The sequence below is a fragment of the Carettochelys insculpta genome, chromosome 9 (genome assembly GCF_033958435.1).
Source record: "Carettochelys insculpta isolate YL-2023 chromosome 9, ASM3395843v1, whole genome shotgun sequence".
Lineage (NCBI taxonomy): Eukaryota > Metazoa > Chordata > Testudines > Carettochelyidae > Carettochelys > Carettochelys insculpta.
In genome coordinates, this window is record NC_134145.1 from 60,215,482 (window position 1) to 60,238,051 (window position 22,570).

At 50.5% G+C, this 22,570-nt stretch overlaps 1 protein-coding gene across 1 annotated transcript in view; it reads left to right on the forward strand.

Moving 5' to 3' along the window:
* PAPPA2 (pappalysin 2) overlaps positions 1–22,570 on the forward strand; it is a 152,846-nt gene that overhangs the window by 67,533 nt on the left and 62,743 nt on the right. The window contains exons 12-16 of the mRNA XM_075003321.1: positions 888–1,023; positions 1,633–1,849; positions 15,080–15,248; positions 18,079–18,256; positions 20,854–21,067. Of these exons, the coding sequence (XP_074859422.1) occupies positions 888–1,023; positions 1,633–1,849; positions 15,080–15,248; positions 18,079–18,256; positions 20,854–21,067 (914 nt within the window). The remainder of the gene's footprint in view (positions 1–887; positions 1,024–1,632; positions 1,850–15,079; positions 15,249–18,078; positions 18,257–20,853; positions 21,068–22,570) is intronic.

The window sequence follows — 22,570 nt, forward strand, 5'->3', positions numbered from 1 at the left end:
TTCCCAGCCCCCTCTGTTTGCATCATCTGTTCTTTAGAAGGCGGAGCAGCTGTCCCTGTGTGCAATGGGCCCCGATCTCGGCTGGGGCCTTCAGGCACCACAGTCATTTAATAACAGAAGAGCTCTGAGTCTGCAATGCATGTGGTGGGGACGTCTTTTATTCTTCCCGGGTCTCTACATCCCAGGCCTCCTCAGCCTGGTTATCTGCCGCTAATGGATTTGTGCCCACCCGAAGTCTTGCTTTATATGGACTCTTGCTCCTGGTTGTTGGCCTGACGGTCGCGACCCCATTGCAGGGGGTGGATCTGCATAAAAAGCTGCCAAACACTGTGGGACTTACATCCCCCTCCTGTTTCCAAGAGCCCCTGTTCTCCATCACCTCCTCATGGAGTTGGTGGAAGGGGTGGCTTTTCTACTTGGTGGTACCTCCTGTCAGAGGTCATTCAGTTCCTTGGTGAAGAGCAGCTTTCCAGCCGCCCCGGAAGCATGCCAGTGACACACCTTTGTATTTCCCCCAGCCTGCCGCCTCTGGCCTCATGTCAGTGAGCTGAGTTGTGTGGTCTCAGCCTGGCCAAGGGAGGCCGACGATTGGATCCTCATGGAGTGAGCTGCATTGGCAGGGCTGTCTGAGGAACCGGCACTGGAAAAGCAAAGCAGTTGCAAGTCCTTTGTGGTGTGTTCCAGGAAGCTGCCTGGGGCTTCCAGAATGAGCAGGAAGTATCTAGTTTGTCTATCTAACCGTCTGTCCATCTGTCCATCTCCGATGTAGGTTTGTCTGATCAATAGCATTGCTTCTCAAACACCAAGCTGAGTCCTGTGTAGTTCTTTTGGTTTCACCTGGGTTCTCTGCCTCAATATCTCTTCTGCCGTTGTACCCCCCTGCCCAGGTGTGCTTCGACAGACCCGGACTGGCTACCTCAGTCTTGATATTCCTAGCCTCTGACGGCGTTGCCCTGGGCGACCAGCACAAGCGGACCGTGACTGTGCAGCTGGGGGATGAGCGGAGGCACAACCACTCGCTGGGTGAGTGCACTGAGAGCTGATGTGAGCCCTCCTTTCCCTTCCATTCCTCCCCTCCCTGGGTCCCTCTCTGCTTCACGCTGGGTTCTCCTTTGCAGGGCGTGAGGAGCCTAGCCAGTGCTGAGTTGGCGCCTAGCAGCTAAGGCAGGGCTGTGTCTGACACCCTCTACGAGCTGCACCAAATTGCTAGGGCCCGTTTGGCTTCAGCGGAGGCTGGGAAATCTGCACGCCTCTCCGGCAGTGCCCTCCTGCCTGCCTGCTTAGTTGGCTGGGAGGATCTGTCCTGCATGGCAGACCAGGATGAACGAGGCCATGGTACCTTTTCTCTGTTGGGATCCTCTTTGGGTCCCATTTCTGCACTGGGTCTCCCTGTGGTGAACTCCTGACCCTCCACTACTTTCTAGCTGGCCTGAAGCAGATAGGTTTGCCTTGGATGTATCCTGTCCGATTTCCCCACTGGGCTGTTTCTGTGGAGGAATCCCTTGCAGGTTGGTTAGTGGAAGAGCCAGACCCCAGGAGCAGACCGCAAGCTGTGGGGTAGCCCAGGGCGAGCTAAACAGTCCCAGGGTTGGGCCAATGGTGTATCTTGCTGCTTCCTTCCCCCCACCCCAGGGACACACGAACTGTCGTGTCAGCGGAACCCGTTGGTCATCCACGTGCCCCACAGCCAGGATCTCCTCTCCCACCCGACCACCTCGGTGCTGCTCAATTTCTCCTCCCCGTCGGTGGGCATCTCCGCCGTGGCCTTGAGGACATCCGCCCTCCTCAGCTCCTCTGGGCCGAACACCTGCTTCCAGGAGCACGAGGAACACAGTCTGCACAGATACAGGTACCGCATTACCTTGGAATCTTCAGTCTTGCTGCTGGGCGAGGGGCGTGGGTCTGTGAAGGGCGACAGCCGGCGTCGAATGCAGCTCCCGAGGGCTCAGCCCAAGGGAGATGTCCTTTGGCTCGATCCGCTCATCATCAGACAAATGCCGGAGGTGAAGCTCGATTTGGAGCTACAGCACTGAGTCCTGGCTCTGGCAGCACAGGCTCTGATTTATAGCGTGCTAGAAGCAGAGAAGAGCCATGGGGGAAGGGAGAGGGTGAAGGATGAAGCTGCCCCAGATGGCATGACTGGTCCTGCTCCTACTCCCAGCAATACGGCTGTGCTCTGTTTTTACCACACTAGCTCGATCAGAGCTAAAGCAGCCGTGTCTCCTCGAGCTGGATTTGCATCTCCTGGTCCAAGTGTGGACGTACGGTGTCAGGATTTAGCCTCTAGACAATGAACCCGAGTGGGTAGCTCCTTCCTGTCTGGCACTGTCACAGTAAAGGGTTGTGGCTGGATGGGGCCCGGGCAGCCACAAGATGAAAGACAGTCGAGCGAGTGTGAACATCAGCCGAAAATCATAGCGGCTCCTGCATCCAGGCTCCCATGGCTAGAATGACAGAATCTCTTGGGAGTTGAGCATCACAAGAATGAACTCAGGCCCATGTCCCCATATGCCTGCATGCACACACACCATCTCTTTTCTGCTCAAATGGTTCAGTGTTGCAGGTGGACAGAAGGTCTCCGGGGTTGATTCGCTGTCTGACCGTGGGGAAAAATAGCAAGAAAAATCGTTCACTTTGGCGTGTGTGAGAGCGATACAGAAACTCACTGCTAGCAGAATCTCATCAGCTGCAAAGTCAAAAGCTCCACAGTGAGACAATGCTAATGCAGGTTGAGCCTCTCTCGTCTGGCAACATCCATAATCTGGCATGCTGTTAGCTAACCAGACGACCACTTATCATGGGTGTGGCAATATTTCCCCTAGTCCCATAAAGTTTTTTTCCAGCCCCCAGTCCTGGCTCTCAGTGTTCTGGGCTGTTATTTAGCTGTAATTTACTCCTAAATGTCTTCTACGAGCCCAGTCAGCAGTGGAAGTGTTGGTGATGTGCTAGCCAATATTGACGTCCTATGGGCCAGCAAATTCGCTCGTCTGGCATCCTGGGGACCTGACCAGTATTAAGACCTGTCCGCCTTCCCCCCCCCCACCCCCGAGCAGCTCTGATTCAGCCCCTTGTTGTGCAATATTAGATACAGTCTTTAATTTCATGATTACATATGAGTTGTTCAATGGGACCCCTGCCTCTGTCAGGACTTGCTGCACATTCTAGCCACAGCTTGAACTTGCACCGTGTGAGCAGACTGTGCTGCAAGAGCTGCTCACTTGGCTAGAATGAGGCCTGTGCTTGAGTCCCAGAGTGCTGAGTGCCTTGCAGGATTGAGCCCTGGGACATCCTGGCATTTAACACAACAAGCCGGTTAGCAGCATCCCTTGGGGGGAGAGCGCTGTAACTTCCCCGTTCAGCTTTGGCACCCACCACACTCAAAGCACGAAACATGAGGAGAGCCGCTCTCCATAAAACACGCCATTGGCGGGAACCTGACAGGCGCCTGCTTTTCCATCAGTGTTTTGGTTCCCTTCCACTTTACCACCGGATGTCCCAGTCTTGTTCCAAACAGCTCTGCCGGGGAGGGGAATCTCCTCTCTTCCTGCTTGGATTTGGGTGCCACGCTAAATTCCTCAGATATCTCTACCCAGTGCTCCCACGCCTCCCATCAGAGGCTGCTTCTTTACCCTGCCTCCCACTGCAGCTTCGGTAGTAGTAATAATATGAATACTACCAGGCTTTAATTTATCAGTGTCCAATGCTCGTAGGCCTCCAAATATGTTAGCAAAGCATGTAACCGAGGAACAGAAAAGGACATCATGTTCCGAATAAATCACACTGCAAAGGAAAAGAGGGAAGAACTCACATCCAAGACTGAACGAATAAATAAATAATGCTGAAAGCGCCTTCAGAGCCAAAGGCGCAGAATTAAAGGAAGGTGAGAAGATTTGTCCTGTTGATGACAACAGACGGTGACTGATGATGCAAAATTTGGCCGTGGCTCCAGATCCCAATATTTCCAAAGTTTCGCTGTGTCTAGATCCGGGGTTCTCATTCATACAATTATGCAGCGTGTCCAACGGGGAATTTTGAATTTTGTCCATGCTCATCTCCAATACTGTCACAAGTTTTCTTTATGAATGACTCTCAATGGAAGCAAGAGAGAGAATTAAGTGAGTCACGGAACTGATTTATACAGAGTTCTGGAGTGTGTAACCAGAGTTTCAGGGCGAATGCTATTTACACAGCAACCACAATTGTGGCTTTTAGTGAATGCACTTCTAATTGTTGGTCCTGGACTCCCGCTGAAGAGGCCCCATCCACCTGAAATCCGAGTCAGTTGCCTTTTGGGAGTGGTCACTTGCCCGCTACCCCTGCTGAGGGTGTGGTTTTACAATCACATTTTTTGCAGCCTTAAAATATGTTTGTTTCTCCTGCTGCTGTGTTGAAATATTCCCTCCAACATGATAGGAAACAGACTGATCCTGAGGGAACAGTGGGACTGGCCAGGCACAAAGGCTGCCACACGCACAGAGAAAACAAACGGAAAAGACAGGAAAGGCTCAGTTTTATCCTGTGATCTCTTTACTGAAACCTCAGGGAGCCCATTTGTCACTATAGTCGTACCTTTCACGCAGTGGTATCCTGTTGAAGGGAGTAGCCTCACTTTAAGTGCTGACATAGGCGTGCCAAGAGATGCATCCTGGAGCATTCACACCATATGCAAGGGGTTTTAAAATGCGTACCGCCTGCTGACGAATACCATAGCTTTACCAGTCCTGTGTTTGAGCCTTCTCTAGGGCAGCTGACTCAAGCCATGAGCCTGCCCCACACAAGCTTGTTGGGAATAGGACTGAATCTGCCGTGGACGCCATGAAAGCCTCCTTCATCACACCAAATGCAATCCAGGCCTTCTGTGGGTCGGGCGCACCCAATGAGGTGCTAAGCGGCTCGGACGCATTGTCGGCCTGCATCGGGAATGGCCCCAGCAGCACTGGTCATACGTCCTTTGAAGAAGGGACACATTTACAGGGTGAAGGGATCGCCTTGCTGATTTCAGGGGGAGGGAGGCAGTTTGGGATGGAAGGGAGTCACCCCTCTGAGCTCTTAGGGTATGGTCGGGTGACCTGGAGGCAGCAGACCAGGCAAGGTCTTGGGCGAAGCGGCTGGTTGCATGGATAGAAGCGATGCTCCATCGCTACCCTTCCTCTGGCTCTTTGCTTAGTTTGGCGGGTGTGGAAGGAGCTGCCCCCATGGCTCTGGTGGGAGAGACAGTCTCCTTTCGTAACAGCGGGGAGAGTTTGGCCTGCTGGACGGCGGGGTCAGGAGCCCACGTAGGTCTTGAAAGCTGCTCTTCCTTCAGATGCCATGTAGAGTGCTGTGCTGGCCCAGTGCATCATGGTGCCGACACCACAGTGCGTGGGAGCTGTGTCTTGCCTTTCCTTGCTCTGCGACTTCCCCATGCTGGGGGCTCTGCCTCCACCCTCTCCTGGGGGCATCATGGTTAGGCCGGGACCTAGGAACTGGGACTCTAGGCTCCAGTCCCCATTCTGCCACTGCCCCTCATCAGCAAGTCATTCTGGGGACCGAGTCGCAGAGGTAGGCACCTGCCCCAGCAGTGACAACAGCTGTCGTGGGCTCAGGAGCACCGAGGGAGGGGCTAAGGTGGAAGGGGTGGGGCCGACAGCAGTCATCCCTGGTCAGCTCCTCCATGCTCCCTCAAAGCCATGTGTAGAGTAGGGGCACAGTGCTCCATGGTGTTTTAAAGGGGCTCAGAGCTCCTGGCCCCTTCATAAGGCCAGGCCCCAGAGGCAGCTACCCCATTTGCCCCCTCCTGTTGTCGGGCCTGCCTGCCACCTCAGTTGGAAGAGGGCTCAACGCCTGGGACCAGCTATTCCAGTGAGTTCAAGGGGGTCAGCACTGTGTGGGTTGGAAAATGGAGACTTTGGGAATTCCGGCCCGTGTTTCAATAGGAGCCGCACTCCTTCCGAACCCACCTGGGAGCACTGAGCGCTTGGATATCTCGCCCTCTCTGCATCAGTGTTGGCTTCCAGGAAACAGGGCATCCAGCACTGGGGCCTTTGCTTCTCTTTGCCTCCTTGTCATCACTTATAAACCCCCTACACCAGCACTTACCAGCCAGCTGGGGCTCTCAGTGGGACTCAGTGAAGTGCTCTGAGTAGCTCAGATGATGTGGGCATTGGAAGTGCTACCTATTAGCTAATCTCCCTGCCTTTATTTCATTTTAAAAACCATTTTCAAGTCCAAAACAAACCTGCAGGAGTGTTAAACCAAAGCCTAATAAGACATTAGGCATGAATGCAGGTGGAGTCAGGGAAGAAAAACTCCATAAAAGTTCAGGAATCGAAATAGATTAGCAGGTCGAGAGACTTCTACGCCACAGTAAAAGATGAACTCGGTGGCGTTCCAGTAAAGAACTGAATTGCCCACACCTACGATGTGTATGTCAGCCTATTATTAAAAATAACTCCACAGAAGTCGCAAGGGAGACTAGGAAAGAGTTTTGCCTGGCCTTAGTTTGGTTTAGTTTCCAATGTAATAAAAAGCACATCTCAGAGTTCCTGTAGCCTCTTTCAACCTGCAGGATCCCAGCGTGCTTTACAACCTGCCCTCCAAGAGAGATCACGCACCTGCCCAGCAAATGCAGCCACCTCTGGGGAACCTGATGGTCGTTTGGCGCTGGAGGTGAAACGTTGTTTCAAAGAGGGGAAGCCCTGAGCCTCTGCTGGTGAAATGGCAGGAGAGACGGCAGGGCCAACAGAAACTGCCTTCATGATCACAAGCTGTCAGCCCTTTGAGTGTGGTCTCATCCAGAAGACGCGCCCTGCCCTGCTGCCCCTCCAGTGCCCTCTAACACCATGCTGGGTCAGGAGCGTAGAGTGGACGGCAGCCCATTGACTCCTTTCCTCTGGTCACTCCAGGAGCACAAAGGGGGACTTCCTTGCTGTGCCAAGCTGATGCATTGCTGCAAATGGGCCTTAAGGTTGTGGTGGCCGCTCCACTGACCTGGAGCGCCCCAAATGCACAGGCTGGGACTCCTTGCCCCGGGGTGGATGTCAGCCTGGCAGCACTGCTCTCCTGTTGACATAGCATGCTGCTGTGCCGGTTTGCAGCCCTAGTGCTAACCCGTGGGGGCTGGGGTGTGCCTCATGGGGGTGGAGACCAGGGCAGCAGGGCGCAGCATTGGCAGGAGCAGGGTGCAGGAGGAATGGCAGACACCAAATTGGGATTGGGTGAAGCGGAAGGCTTGGTGGGGCCCTCTTCTGCCCCATAGGTAGGCCCTGCAGCCTCCGCTAGTTCGCACTGCACCCCCCACTTCTCTCCCGGCCTCCCAGAGCTGGAACGCTGGGAATCAGCTGTTCAGTGCTCCGGCTCTGGGAGGGCAGGGAGCAGGGATGGAGCCCGAATCTGTGGCACACCCAAATTGTAGCGGGGAAGAGTAGGAAGTTCAAAGCCCCCAGTGCTCCAGTACCCAAGAGGCAGGTGGGGAGGGAGGAAGGTTCGCGGGCCGCTTATGTGGCCTGCTGCCTATTCTTGGCTGTCCATCCCTGACCTCGGGTATCTTCCGCAATGCCATTGTGGGGTACACCAGCCCCTTCCACTGGATGGCTTTTGCCTGCCAGCCAACCTTCTTCCCCTTTGCAAGCAGATGGTGAGCCGCATTCCCGCCTGTTTTCTTTGGGATGGCCTCTGCACCAAGTCAGGGCAGCAGATTTTATTTATTGACTTTTTAAACAGGGTTTTATTTTTAGCTTCTGTGAGTTTACATTCGCTTGTGCCTTGGCGCTATGGAAAGCCAGTCTGCATTGTATTCTTATCCTTTCCCCTCAGCCCCATGTTTTAAAGGATTAAAGAGAAATCTGGTTTGGGTTTTTTGGAAGTTTTTAATTTCTGCCTTTACTTGTTCAGCAGGGACCGTATTACAGTTCCCTTAGCTTTCGTGCCCAAGTATCTTCCAGGAACCCAGGAGTGGTTTGTATATTGTAGGCTAAGCCTTAGGTAATTAGGTGCCAGAACCCTTCAAAGCTGAGCTAATCCCTAGCCCTCAAAAACAGAGCTGGGCATAACCAGAACAAGACACTAAAGAGGGAAGGTTTAAAAACTAAGTCAGGGCTGAAGGTGAGTCACCTTTCCAATATCAGCATGAGGAAGTGAGATACCTCATGATTTGTCAGCTGTGGAATAATGGGCATGGCTCAAATAATAAGACCAGAAAAGTCCACTTCATTCAAGCAGCAAGCTTGCAGAAGCTGTGAAAGGGATTTGAGAAGTCCCCGTCAGCGAGCTCCCAGGACATAACGAGATGAATTGGTGCTGGATTCCTTATTGTGGCACTTGGGAAGAGAATAAACTGCCTGAGATTCCTGTGGTCGCTTGAACTGGGCTCGGGGGAGAACCCTTACTAGCTGGTTGCGCACGCCTGCAGGGAGGGACCACAACTTGTCGGTGGAATGTGCAGAGTAAGGAGAGGTTGAAATTGTTTCTGGAGACTTGCAAGAGTGGATGTTTTATTTCTTTTTTTTTTTTTTTTAAACCATCAAAAGTCTTTTTGAAAGAGTCAAAAGGAAACATTTTGGTTTCACCTAAAGCACAATGTGTATTCTCTTTCTGGATTCTTCAAAAATTTAGTTTTCAGTGTGACCGGAAACATTTTTTTAAATTACCAGCTAACTAAGGAATTGTGACTCACTAGCGCAATTTATGGACATTTTCTAGTTTGCGGCATAGTTTATCTATTACAGCTGTTGACGGGACGCTTGGCACAACCATTCAATGGGATGGATGGATGATAAATAACCTTGCACTGACAAGAGCGTGAATAATTGCAGTAAAGTTCTCCTATATAAAGTAAGAAGGCCACAACCTTCGAGCCGAGCGTGGATAGCACATCAATGGGGTTGGCTGATGCTGTTCTTTTAGCCAATCAGAAGCAGCTGAGAATCCTTCAGGACCCTGATCTGCCAGTTTTTAGTCCCTTCTTGTAACCTACAAGCACTAGTCCGGTGCTCTGCAAACTGGGTCTTACCAACTAGCTGTCAGCTGAACCTCAGTCTCCTGGGGTCTTGGCCAATGACTCTGGCAGGGACAGCTCCCGTGTATAGACGGCCCTTTTGGTGTGGCTCAGAAGCGCAGATTTGCTATCTCCGTCCAACAGGAATCCATCCGCACCCATCCTGCTCGACTGCAGCAAGCAACGAAACACAGCTGGAGGAGGACGTCGCTAGTGTCAGAGCTCTTGGGCTCTGTCCCTGGCTCCAGCACTGCCCAGCTGAGCTGGTTGGCAAGTCACAGCCCTTCTCTCTGTTCGACTCCTCTATCAGTGTAATCGGGATAATGACACCTACCTGGCACCACAGGGTAGGGTGACCATCCGTCCCACGTTGGGTGGGACAGCCCCATATTTTGGGTGCCAGAGAGGCATCCTGACTCATTTTTAAAAGGGGCTAATTGCCCTGTATTTGCCCCTCCCACCCCACTGGCTGACCTTTTCCCTCAGCAACATGAGCAGGTGCAGCTGCTGGCCAGAGAGCAAATGGAGAGCTTAGGTGCCCGCAAGCCACAGGCAGAGGCAGCCAGCAGAGGGGACCTCCAAAGACAGGGTAAGTTGCCAGTGCCAGGTTCACTCACAGCGATGCCCTTCATGCGGTCCTCTGATGGGCTGATCGTTCCACAGAGCCTGCCACCTGCTGAGCCAGAACCTCTGATCTCCCCCCAGCAATAGTACCGAGTTGGGCTCGCAGCCTACAGCAGAGCAACACAGACACGCTCAGCACTGGCAGGCTCAGTCACAGGGACTGGATACAACATTCAGGTTGTGGGACCAGAACCCTGGATAAGTTCAGTTTACTCTGCCCAAAGTTTATACAGAAGAGTTTGTAAGTTCTTCTCCCCTTTTATCAATGGAAGAGGTACACAGTCCCTCTCTCTTCCCCAGGTAAGAGAGAGGTAACAGTTATTTACACTGGGCTTATTAATAAACAAAAGTGATTTTATTAAGTACGAAAAGCAGGGATTTAAGCAGTTGCAAAGATCAAAGTAAACAAGCAATGCTGTAGCGCCTTAACAACTAACAGATTTATTTAGTTGATAGATTTTTCACTCAAAACTCACGTAGATACCAACCAGTTTATTAGGTAATGAGCTTTTGCGGGTAAGACCCACTTCATCAGATTTCCAGGTTGTCTGAAAATCTGAAGTGGGTCTTACCCACGAAAGCTCATTACCAAATAAATATAGTTGTTGGTCTTTAATGTGCTACAAGACTGTTTCTTGTGAAGCTACATCTTAACACAGCTGCCTCTTTGAGATCAAAGTAAGTCACTAAGCAAAATAAAATGGAACACACCAACTTAACCTGGCACACTAAGAGACGTTACTGCAAATCATCATTTCTCACTCTACTTCTTACAGTAAACTTTTTCATATCCGGCAGCCCCAGGACTGGGAGGTTGCTGGATACTCCAATATTCTGGATACTAGAGAGGTGTACCTAGCAAACCATAACACTAAAGAAAAACAAGAGTAGATCTTAAGAAAAAAACAAAATATTTGCAGAGTACTTTATTTACCAAAAGTTGCATTGTACACTGTTAACGTACACTATATTTGCTGCATTTATTTGTATTTACTTTCACTCTACTGTACTTATGGAAAATGTAATTTAAAATTTACTTACAGTTAAAATGCTGGTTATTTGAGAGTTCCAGATGATAGAATGCTGGATATGAAAAAGTTCACTTTATTTCCTTTTCAGACCAGGGATACCCTTTGCAGGACCCAGCTTAGAGTTTTCTTCCATCCTTGTCATTACAGTCCTTTTCTCCCTGATGTTTTCTCTTGGCGTGGGGTGGATGCCATTGTTTACTTCCCTTGACTGACTTAGGGTCTGTCTACACCGCAGAGTTTTTCAGAAATAACTTATTTCAACGTTCTAATGTCGAAAAAAGTTGGTTCTGAAAGGAGTGTTCACGCTGCAAGAGCGTTTCGAAATCGTGCGCTCATGCTTGAGAGCCCAATTTTGAAATAAGAGCAGTGACAGGATGCCTCCTAAGAGGCCATTTAAGTAATAAGTACCTCTGCTAAGTACACACTGAGTCAATTTTGAAATTAAAATGGCGGGGGGGGGGGGTGGCGCGGGGAGTTGGCAAAGTTGTTTGTTTTGGTGGAGTTACTATTTCAAGTTAAATGCCCTGTTGTTGCAGGATAACAAGCTTGGCAGGGTGGACACTTTTTTTTTTTCTGGAAAAAGGGAGTTTTTCTCCAAAAAAATGCAGAACAAAAACCCAGCGTAGACAAGACTATATAATTTCCCTAGGGCATGGAGCCTTCCCTAAAACCCTCTATGGAAAAGTACAAAATTCAGGATGGATTCCAGCATTAGGTGGCATGGCCACATGTCTTTGCGTCAGGGAGGCAGTTTTCTCCCCAAGCACTCAGTTGTCTTTTGCTAATAGATTATTGGCCCCGTGGCTGGCCTCTTCATCGATACAGAAGTGGTAAGTACCTACAAATGGAATATACACATTTAGCTCTCCTGTGAAAGGTTACATGCAATATTTTGCATAACGCATATTCGAGTTCAGCGTATTCATATTTCCATTGAGATTGCGGGATATACCATCACAACTGTAATTATTGGAAAAGGAGACACAAAAATGCTCCCTGATCAGTTTTCCCTTTGCATGCCCGAATATGTGGGCAAAGACAATGAAACTGTATTACAATAACAGGAACAGGCGCCTTCCTCAAAGCAGTTGCTTTGGTTTGAGGGAAAAGAACATCAGAGAAGACTTCTCTCAACCACCACCCCACGTCCTATCATGTTCCATCAAGGGGAGATACTTCACGACTGCAGGAGAATTGTGAGATCCCACAGAAAAATTTCTTTTTCCTTCCTCAAAGAGACCATGGAGCTTTCTGATAGAAACTTCACTGAAGGAAGAAGGAACTTTTGTCATGCACAACCACTTCTCCTCGTGAATCCATCCATCCGGTTTTGCCAGATAGCTTTGGGGGTGGGCATCTCTTATTTGGTTGGCAGCCTGGCCCCGATCCAAAAACCACTGTAGTCAATTCCAAGACACTCTCTGACTTCGGTAGACTTGAGTTTCTATAGGCCATTGCCTTTTATGTTGACAGCAGAATAGAAATCACTTCTAATAATACTTTCCAATCATTACAATTGCACCTTAGTTTTAAAGGCTGTTTTGAGATGAGTCAGTGAGGTTGCATCCTGGGCAGATGTTACAGTGGATTTTTGGGTAATTTATGGTGCCATAGAAGGTTCTGTTCTCTTTGGTTTGGTTAAGCCTACCAATATTTTCTGGGATCCTTAAAATATGCACAATAAATCCAAATTGTTATGTCTTCAGAAATCTGAGGTTTTGATATTATGCTTTGTTTGAGATATTTGTCAAATTTCCTGAAAAACCTACACAGTTTCTCAGCTACCGGAGCCATCTTTGAGCAGTTTCAGCTCTTTCCAGGTTTGAAATTTTGTTTTATTGAAGAGTTTTGGCCTCAAGACCCAGGGGATGGTTCAAAGCCTCACAGGGTTGTTTCTGAAAATGGCCATTTTTGCCAAAATGTCCCAACCAATCATGTGTCTGAGCTGCAAAATAGGCTAGGATACGATTGCCAGTATTTTTGAGATGTTACATGGAGGGAACAAATGAGTATTGACTGCTTGATTTTCTTGCATGACCCTAGTTCAAAATATCTCAGTGCCATGGGAATGCAAGGGTGGGCTGGTAGGTTAATCTATTTCCATTGGTTATAATCAACAGGAGAAAGATTTACTTCATGCTGAGGTCAGAGCTGTGCTATCTATGGCATTTCCTGGCACATATCCAGCTAGGGGAGTATAGATTTCATGGGCCATTATGGACAGTCACGTGTTTCTGAGAATCATGCCAATAACATGACAGGCACTAGAGTCTAGCCTCTGTCAGCCGTAGAACATTTTTTTCCCTGCATGTTTGTACAATGCCTAGAATAATGTGGCCTAAGGGCTGTCACAGTACACAAACTCATTCTGTTTATTATGAACACTGTTGTCCACAGATGTTCTTTTCAGGAGAACAATCATTGAAACTATTCTGGAGACAACCAAGCCAATTCCCCTCCCTTGGAATGACTCCTCTGAGAGCTACGCCAAAAGAGCTTTCGCCCCACTATTGGGGCTGGCATAGTTTGGATCCCCTCAGACTGCACTTGTCACCCCATCCCGGATACCCATCAGGCCTGTTCCAGATCAAAACCAGCAAGCAGCACCGTAAATGGTCCTCAAGCACCTCCACAGCATCGCGGCAGCCCAGCCTGCTAACACCGCATCGCTGGCTAAGCAGTTTATGAAATTTCCCCCCCCAGGTGGCGGTGCAGTTCAGTCCCGCAGCAAGACAGGCATTATGGCCCTGGGGTGCAGAAGTCAAGACTGCAGGCTCCCTAGTGTTGTTCCGCAAGTAGTCCTCTTCCAGCTGGAGGCCTTTACCTGCCTTTCTGTGGTAGATTGTAACATGGACCTGGCCTTATACAGTGCCAGAGAAGGACGAATGGGACAAAGATATTGTGATTGTGAGCCTCTTAGGGCAGGGACCTTCTTAGGGTGAGGCTGGAGACAAGAAAATGTCCCAAGAGAAAAGAACACTCCCGGCCCACACACTTGTCTCCATCCACACGTGCAACATCCACATGCACGCGCCTGAAGAGGTTATATTGAAAAAGAGCTCCGCTTTTTCAAAGGGAGGTAGCGATTCCCGGGGGCTAAGGGGGAGGGTTGTGCCCTAAGGTATTGGGAACACAGTTGTAGAGCACCAGAGCCACACAGAGAGAGAAGAGAGTGAGATCTACAATTGGTACCAGATGCCCACGGAAGCTAATGACCTGACAAGCGCTGTGCTCATAAAACAAATTCTTTCAAAAGGAAGCAAATGGAAATATAAGCTAGTGAAAGAATTTGCAGTGGCTGCCCTGAAACCATTTCTCACTTCATAAACAGGTCTGTGCAGGAAAATCAGCTTTTTCTTTTTCATCCTTGTGGTCCTTTCCCTTGCCACGTTCCCCTCCTGCATCCGCCCCCCACCACCTCCCCTCAGCCCTAACTGGGCTGTTCCACGTGGGTTTCCACAGCGACGGGCCTCGGCACTGCGTTTTCTTCATGCTATACATATGTCCGCAGCATTCTTTGCTGACTTCACTCAATGAGTATTTGTCCGTGGTGGCCGCCTGGGTCCTGTCCACATAGCTGCTTCTTGCAACCAGACCATGTGGTGCAAGTCGCCTGTGAGCTCTCAAAATTTGCTGGCTTGGGCCAGGTGAGAATTTGGAGGACAAGAAGGGGGAACCCCAAATGCTGCAACCAGCTATGTGGCAGATTGGTTTGGTAGTATATTTCCCTCTGAGGCAGCTTTGGGGGGTGCCGTATCTTTTGGAGATGCTTCTTTTGGGGGTAGCCATAAAACCAATATCTTGAGCAAGTACAGCCACTAAATAACCAGTGGCCCTTTTTTGTGAGTTGTAAACCCCAGCGTCTTGGTCCAATTGCATTCCAGGTAACCACGTTTCATGTATTCAGTTTCCCTCTGCAACTCTAAAAGGGTCCAGCATTCCCTCTCCTGCTGGGCAGTGTTGCCGGGGCTGTTGACAGAGTGACCGTGTTTTACCGACCAGGAATCTCTTTTGTACGGAACGCGGTGTGATTACTTCCGTTTGCAGCAAAGCAGCACTCCAAGACTCCAGCGGAGAGGCCAGGGCCTTGTGGAAACAGCTGCTGTCCAGACACACAGTGAGAGACGGTTCATGCCCTTAGAATCGAAGTAGACAAGACAGGATGAGGGGGCTGTGTGTGAGGGGAAAAGGTTGAGGAAAGGAGGCACAGAGAGAGCACAGCTTGCCCAAGATCACACAGGCCCCGGGTGAGAACTCTGTGGATCAGCTTTGCCTTGACTTGTACTCTCTGTGGAGCGTAGGTCATCTACAAGTCTGCTCCAATGCCCTCCTTGTCTGGTCTGGCCGGAGCAGAGATGGCCCTAGCTCCTCCGCCTACAGAATTGCTGGGAACCCCCAACAGTGTGTGCTGCCTTCCGGTTCTCTTCACCCTGCTCTGTCTCCTCCACAGCTGCACCCAACGGGCCTGTGGGGAGCAGGGCAGCTGCCTGCCTTTGCAGCTCGACCACGCCACAGTCAACTGCACGTCCGGTGGCCCGGAACACATGGCATGCGTTGTCACCTGTGAGAAGGGATTTGTCCTCCAGTCCAGCAGCGGGAAGGGGACGAGCCCCAGAGAGGTGAGTGGGCAGCAGTTTCCAGTGGAAAGAACCATGCCGCCTGTCCAAGTGACTGCTAGTGAGACAGGCTGCTAACCCTCCACTCCCTCCAGCTGGCTTCAGGGGCACCCCCAGCTCTGCCAGTCCTGACCCGTGCCACCTAGTACTGTCAGTCTGGAGCCTGTTTGGCACAGGAGCTACCAGTCACGCCAAATTCATAGAGTCATAGAACACTAGAACTGGAAGGGAGCTCGAGAGGTCATTGAGTCCAGTCCCCTGCCCTCAGGGCAAGACCAAGCCCCGTCTGGACCATCCCTGCTAGGTGTCCATTTAACCTGCTCTTAAATAGCTCCAGTAATGGAGATTCCACAACCTCTCCAGGCAATTTATTCCAGTGTTTAACCACCCTGACAGTTAGGAAGCTTTTCCTAATGTCCAACCTAAACCTCCCTTGCTGCAGTTTAAGCCCATTGCTCCTTGTCCTAACTGCCGGATGTTATTGTGAAGTGAAGAAATATCCCCCAGGGGTACATCATCCCCAGCTCTCTCTGGGTAGCAGCCTCTTTCATGGGTGAGGGGCTGAGGTGGAGCAGTTGACTGTGACTCCCTGCTTCCGTTTGGTCTCCCTTTCCTCCTGCAAGTTCTGCTAGGCCCACCTGCATCTCCGTGTCTCTGCAAAGCGCAAACACCCTGGCCCTCCTTCCGAGTTAAACACGCAACACGTCGGGGCAATGGAGGCACACACCAAAGTCATATAAAGTATCATGAACATTTCCCCTCTTCATCACAATGTGCAACTCCGACACTAGTGTGTGGGCACAAGAGAGTCTAAGGCTATGTCTACACTTAGGGGAAGATTGACCCGGTCAGGCTCAGTCTTCCGAGGTTCGAATTCACACGCCTAGGGGAGACACACCCAATCGAAATATCTGGGCCCCTGTACTCCTCAATATCACAAGGAGTAAGAGATTCAGTGGGGGAAACTCTTCCATCGACCTCCCTCTGTGTGGACAGCCCAGTAAGTCGGTTCTAGCTACGCAATTGCCATAGCTAGAACTGCATCTCTGCAACTGACTCACCTGCCTCGTTCAGACCAAGCCTAACAGAGTGAGAGTGCATATAAATTGCTGTCATTCACACAATGAGGGCCTGGAAAAGATTACACCATGTTGTGTATTAAAAGGAGTGTGTAAGGGGAGCCCCCTGAATGTACGCCTTCCTTATTGTCTGCTTTCCCTCCAACCATCCCCTTATCCACCAACTTACACCACCGTGCTCTCGTGTAGAGCTTGTTGGCACAGGGCCTCCAGGAAAATTCATTCAAAGTAAGCGAAGGTTTGAATTAGGAGGAGTAGATTAGTTCAGCCACATGAAATCCCTGTGTGACCACCATCATTCAGAATAAAAGTGGCCTCACTTCAGTTTAATGTTCTTCAAAGTGAGTTAAACCAACTGAGGGCCACTTTCGCTCTGATTAACTGTGTCTGCACAGGAGTCCAGTGAGGTTTAATTGATCCATTTCAGATTCACACTTTCCCTTAATTTAGATGAATTTTCCTGGAGGTCTCCATATAGACAGCCCTCAGACTCAAGGTCGTCTCTGATGGAACTCCATTAAAGTCAGTGGCAGTGCATCAGGGATGAATTCAACCCAGCTAAACTCTCTCTTGCCCAGGTCTCCGCTCACTTCCGAACAGAGCCCACTAGTCTGGGGATCAGTCTTGTTCCGCTTGCTGGCCCAACAGCAGCTGTTGAGCAGCCTTGTTTGGGGGACATGAACGAAGTTGCCACCTGTTCAAATTGGATGTTAGACGAGCGTATTATCCAGAGATGAGGTGATGGTTGTGGTGTTGGCCAGAGGCTCAAAGAGTACTCGAGGGGATGTACCAGAGGAATAGAGGACATGTGATCGTGCCAGAGGAAGTGGCTGGAATGACGGGTGTCTCCAGAATGTTGTGGCTTTTAAAAGGGGAAGGTAGTTGCATGTGTATTGGTCAGAAAAAAGTAGGTGAAGAGAGATGCCTGTTTAGGGAGCTGGATGAAGAGCTACACAGAGGATGACAGAGCCTTTCTTCCTCTGTCGGTCAGTGACTCTAGTACAGTCAAAGTCAGTGTCCCCCAAGTCCATGTGATGTACGTTTGGCCTTGTCCCTAGCTGGCAAGGGTGTGTGTTTCAAGCCACCGCTCTTGCTAGTTCCCTTGTTGGCTGGGAGATCAGGGGCTGAAGGACCTGGACAGTGAACTGTGCTAGGAGTGGTCCTTGCAGGTCGAGGTAGAGTCCCTTTAACAGGGTGCCGGATGCAGTCCACATTGTATTGGCTGTACCAACAAGTATGAACTGCTGGGCTTGCCACTGCCAGGGAAGCTCCTCTCTCTCCAGCACTGGAGAGCACAAGGTGGAGAGAGGTGGGTGTGTGGAGCATTGAGGAGACTTTTTCGTGAGGCTGGAAGCAGTTCATGTCTGGAAGAGACAATAAAACTGTGCACGTGTTTTCCAAGGGCACTCAGTGTTAGTTAGATAGGCTCTTGGAGAGCTATTACAGTGTGAAGGTTACTCAGGCAGGTGGATGTATCTAGACGGACTGCTTGGCCCCTCTGTCTCTTAAAATACTACTAATCATATGGCCTTCCAGCTAGTCCCTCGGTGGGATGAGGCCGATGAGAAGCACCATGTTCTTTTTGCCTCTGAATGAAGCCACACCCCATAAATCTGCCCGGTGGGTGTTCTCAGCCTTTGGCACTCAGATGGGAAGCACACAGACAGGGCTGTCGTAAGTTCCATGCCGTGGGCCCCCACCTTTCGACTCCGACTCATTCGTAAAAATCCGAAGCAAGCATATTTCATCCTTAGAAGGAGCTTCTGCTGACGTGCAACTCCGGGAGGTGGGACAGAGCCGTGACCTGTGACCCTGTGGACTGCGGCCTTCCTGACCAATCGCTCATCTACTATGCTGAGTTCTCCTGCCCCACCGGGACCACATTCCTGGAGCGCTGCTCCTTCACCTGCATCAAGCCAGCTAAGCTTCAAGGTACGGGATTCTGCGCTCTGGGGCGGGAACGCTTGTATCTATGCGCCATCCTCATCTCATTGAGAGCTGAAACTTTAGCTCTCCTTTCCTACCTGTGTTTTTCTGAGTGCTCCAGCCAAGCAGGTTTTTGGTCTTCTGAGCAGCAGTGGGAAAAATACCCCAAAAGTTACTTGAGTAAACGTGCATCTGCTTTTGCTCCTGGGTAGTTATCTGAGTACAATCAAAATGTAATGCACCTGTGCATGTACTTTTACTCAAGAGGTTTTCCTCAGGGACGCAAGTGACTTGTTCTTAAGTATACCCCTGCCCCAAGAGCCGCTGTATTTTTATTCAGGTAATTGTTGGGTGCTTTTTCCACCTCTGCTTGTGAGGCCACCTGGAAAGATGTGCTTCATACATCTCCTCCTCCTCTCCAGTACACAAGGAGAATCTCAGTAGCCTCTACCTCCTCGCCACTTCTAGCCCATGGGCCTGTGCCCTCCAGGAGGGTTGTGCAATCTCTGTGAGCCCCGGTGCCTTGAACTGGGAGCAGAGCCGAAATGCAGCCGGCCAAATCAAGATGGAGGGAGAGCCCTGCTGGCCCTGCAGATTGGGGATCAAAAGCATGGCATGCTGGCGGAGGACATGTGTAGGTGTGTGGTACTGGACTCCTGCAAGCACAGGGCCTTTTGGCCCTGCAGCTTGAACCTCTCTAGTCCGGCGTGCTCTCGTCCAGCAACATCCATAATCCAGCATGATTTACTTTTCATGGGTGTGGCCAAGTTTCCCACAGTTCCATCCAGTTTGTTTGCAGCCACCAGTCCTGGCTCTCAGTGATCTGTGCTGTTCCTTAGCGCCCATTTACCCCTCAATGTCTTCTACGAGCCCAGTCAGCAGTGGCAGCGTTGGTAATGTGCTAGACAACTTTAACCTCCCGTGGTCCAGCAAATTCTCCTGAGGGTTGCGGACTGGAGAGGTCCAACCCGTAGTACAGTACAGTCCCCAGCAGTATGTGGCATTATGACTCCATGATTAATCACTAATCTGTGCTTCGAAGCCTAGGTAAAGGAAAGAGAGCTGCTGGTACCATCTCTGCAAGGCAGATTAGGGGGAAATTGTCCTGACCGTTCCAAGCGCTGGGACTTTCTGTGAATTTCTTCTAGCTTATTCCCTCTCACCCCACCTGCAATCCATCATTTTAATGGGCGTCCTTTTTGCCAAGACGTTTATTGCTGAAATGTAAGAACATTGTTCCTCTTTTTATGGAAGGTACAAAACACGGCCCCCGAGCCTGACTGAGCGTGCTCACCAAGCCCACCGTGCCCTGAACAGAGACTTCCAGGGGGTCAACTGGCCAAACGGTGACCTACCCGCTGCCATTGCTTGCTGCAGTGCTGCTCAGCTGCAGTGGAAGGCAGGATTGAGCTGCTGAGTGCAGCCGGCACTCTCTGCTCTTGCTCTCTCTGGGATCAGCAGAGGAACAGGAGCAGGTCCATCCCTAGAATGCCCTGGCTGAAACGATGACACTTAGTGGATAAAACCAGACAGCCCCATCCCCTTCCCCAAGCAGTGGATTGTGAGCTCTCAGGGAGGGGACCTGCCTGCTCCATGGTCTCAGTGAAGGGCCTTGTGTCCCGGTGGCATAGTAATAAACACTAACGACCAGTTGTATTATCTGTGTGGCATCAGTCCTGAGCACTGCCCCGCAGGAGGCCCAAAGTAAGCAGAAACATTGACTAGCTCCTTGGGGCACAGGCCCTCTGGGGACACCAGCTCACATTGGAGGGACGGCCAGCACAGCAGCCGACTCTCAGCTGAGAGTCGTGTGAGTGCCGTGCCAGCCAAAGGAGACCTCTGCTCACTTCTGCCCACTGAGTGGGCTCTGTGTTGTCCAGCCCAGGAACCAGACCTCAGGGTGTTGTGAGACGGTGCTACGTCTCCCAGTGCTTGTCTAACTCGGCCAGTGGGAAGGAATGACAGGCAGAGACAGGAACACAGGAGATAAGGTGGGGCATGGAAACCTGGGTGCCCTGTTCCTATCCATTTATCTTAGGCATTTCTGAGGTACCAGTTGCGGTGAGGCCGAAGCCCTGACAGAGCGAACGTTCCTTCTCGTTGTCATTCATTATGGTGCTGCTGCTGATTTATTAATTGCATATGCGCTCCAGTGAGGGAGCTTGGCTTCGCTGCATTCATCCCCATCCCACAGAGCAGCCAGTTGATGTCCAGGCGCCACAGGCAGATGCACCAGACAGACATTGGAGAGCGTGAGGGAACAGGGTGCTTGTGACTGGCGTGATAAACCAGTCAGCTAGCCCTGGCTGAGATTTCCACAGGCTTCACACCAGAGGAGCAATTTGAGAAGGGTTGGGAAGGAAGTTGAAAGAGCTTGTCAAATTCCTCTCTAGAGGGGTGCCCGTCCACCCCAAGCCGTTGTCAGTGACTTTTCACAGTGTTCGAATCATTAGGGCCTGACTTCATGTCAAGTGAGGTCAATGAGTTGCTTTCCACTGACTTCCATGGCTCTCTGCTCTGCTGCTTTCCATGCTCTTGGGTTGTGTCTGCTTCAGTATCCTCCTGTGCTCTGAGCATGCTCTGCTTCTCTCTCCTGGAGTTAGGAATGAGTCAATGGCTGACCTGCCTGGAGGATGGACTCTGGTCGCTCCCCGAAGCCTACTGCAAGCTCGAATGTGATGCTCCGCCCATGGTTGCCAATGCCAAGCTGCTGGTGCCACGGTGCCTGCAAGGGAACCATGATGTGGGGTCTGTCTGCCGCTATAAGTGTAAACCTGGATACCACGTGGCAGAGAGCCTGGAGGGCAAACCGAGAAAGTAAGTCTGAAGCTTGTCTATCTCAGAAGCTTTCCCCATGTGCCTTTAGTCCTCTCTGTGTGTCCCTCTCCTCTGCTGCTTGCCATAGAGTCACTGGGAGCAGAGAGATCTTGGGACGCTGGCTTTGCAAGGTAGCTCGGTTGCCTGTTGGCATGGACAATTCTCCACCGTTTTCTAGCGTTCGCACACACGTCACTGCGTACAAAATCAAGGTTTTGTTTCTGGGCAACCCGACAGGAACAAGATGTAAATTTCCATTGTACCCATGTGCAGACAAGCCACCCAGTCCTCCAGAGTAAGCCGGGTTGTACTGGCTCTGCACTCAGCAAGCGGCCTCCAAGGAAACCTAAGTTTCTCCCAGAAGTGCTAGTGGAGGTTCTGTAGAGGATGCTTGTCTCCCTTCTGTCTTAGGCAAGTGCCTATGTAACCCACACACCTACTGGGCGTAGGTCACTGTCCCTTGTAGTGGCACTGAGACCACTTAGGCTGTGTCTACACTTGCATTCCTCTTTCGAAAGAGGCATGCAAATGAGGGGAATCAAATGCAAATGAGGTGTGGATTTACATAGCTGGTGCTCTATTTGCATATTCTTCTTTCAAAACAGCTTCTTTCGAAAGAAAAAAAGCAGTGTAGAAGCAGCTCTTTCAAAAGTAAACCCCATCTATGAGGAGTCCTTCTTCCCATTAAAAAAAAAAAAAAAAAAGGGAAGACGGGTTTTTTCGAAGATGGGGTTTACTTTCGAAAGAGCTGCGTCTACCCTTTTCTTCTTTTGAAAGAAGCGCTTTCAAAAGAAGAATATGCAAATGAGGCACTAGATTTGTAAACCCGCGCCTCATTTCCATTTTCAGTTTCCCTCATTTGCACGCCTCTTTCGAAAGAGGAATGCAAGTGTAGACACAACCTTGCAAGAAGAGAATGAGTCTCCTATATAGCCTTAGCCAAGAGCTAGTTGGCTTTCAGCTCATGCTGTAGAGACTCCTGGTCCAAGCTCCAGAGGCTCTCAATTTGAGACCACCTCTGGGTGGTTACACTTAACTATAATCAAGGGAGTCATCTCAGTGACTTTAGTGGGGCCTTCCACTGGCTTAAGGCTCAACACGCGTGAGCACTGCAGAACAGGGGCTTTAGCCAGTATCTAGCTCTGTAAGCATATGCTAGTGTTGCTGCCTTTGAAATAAGTGATTAAACCTAGGTCTTGACTGCTCGTGAGCTTGTGGTGATTTTCTGTGGGATCAGCCAGGTTAACCCTTGTGAGCTGGCAACATTTCAGTGGGGTAATTACCTTGCAGCTGGAAACAGCATTCTCCTCTGCAGGAGAAGATGCTGGTGAGAGGAGGGCACTGATCTGAGTCCTGTGCCAATATCCTTCCATGGTGATAGAGGGTATTATAGTGTCTTTGGTGGAGAGATCCCTGACGCTTGGCCAGTGGGCGTCATGAGAGATTGCAAGCCATTGTTTGTAGACTCCCCATTGGTTCAGTTCCAAATCAGGTAAATTACCA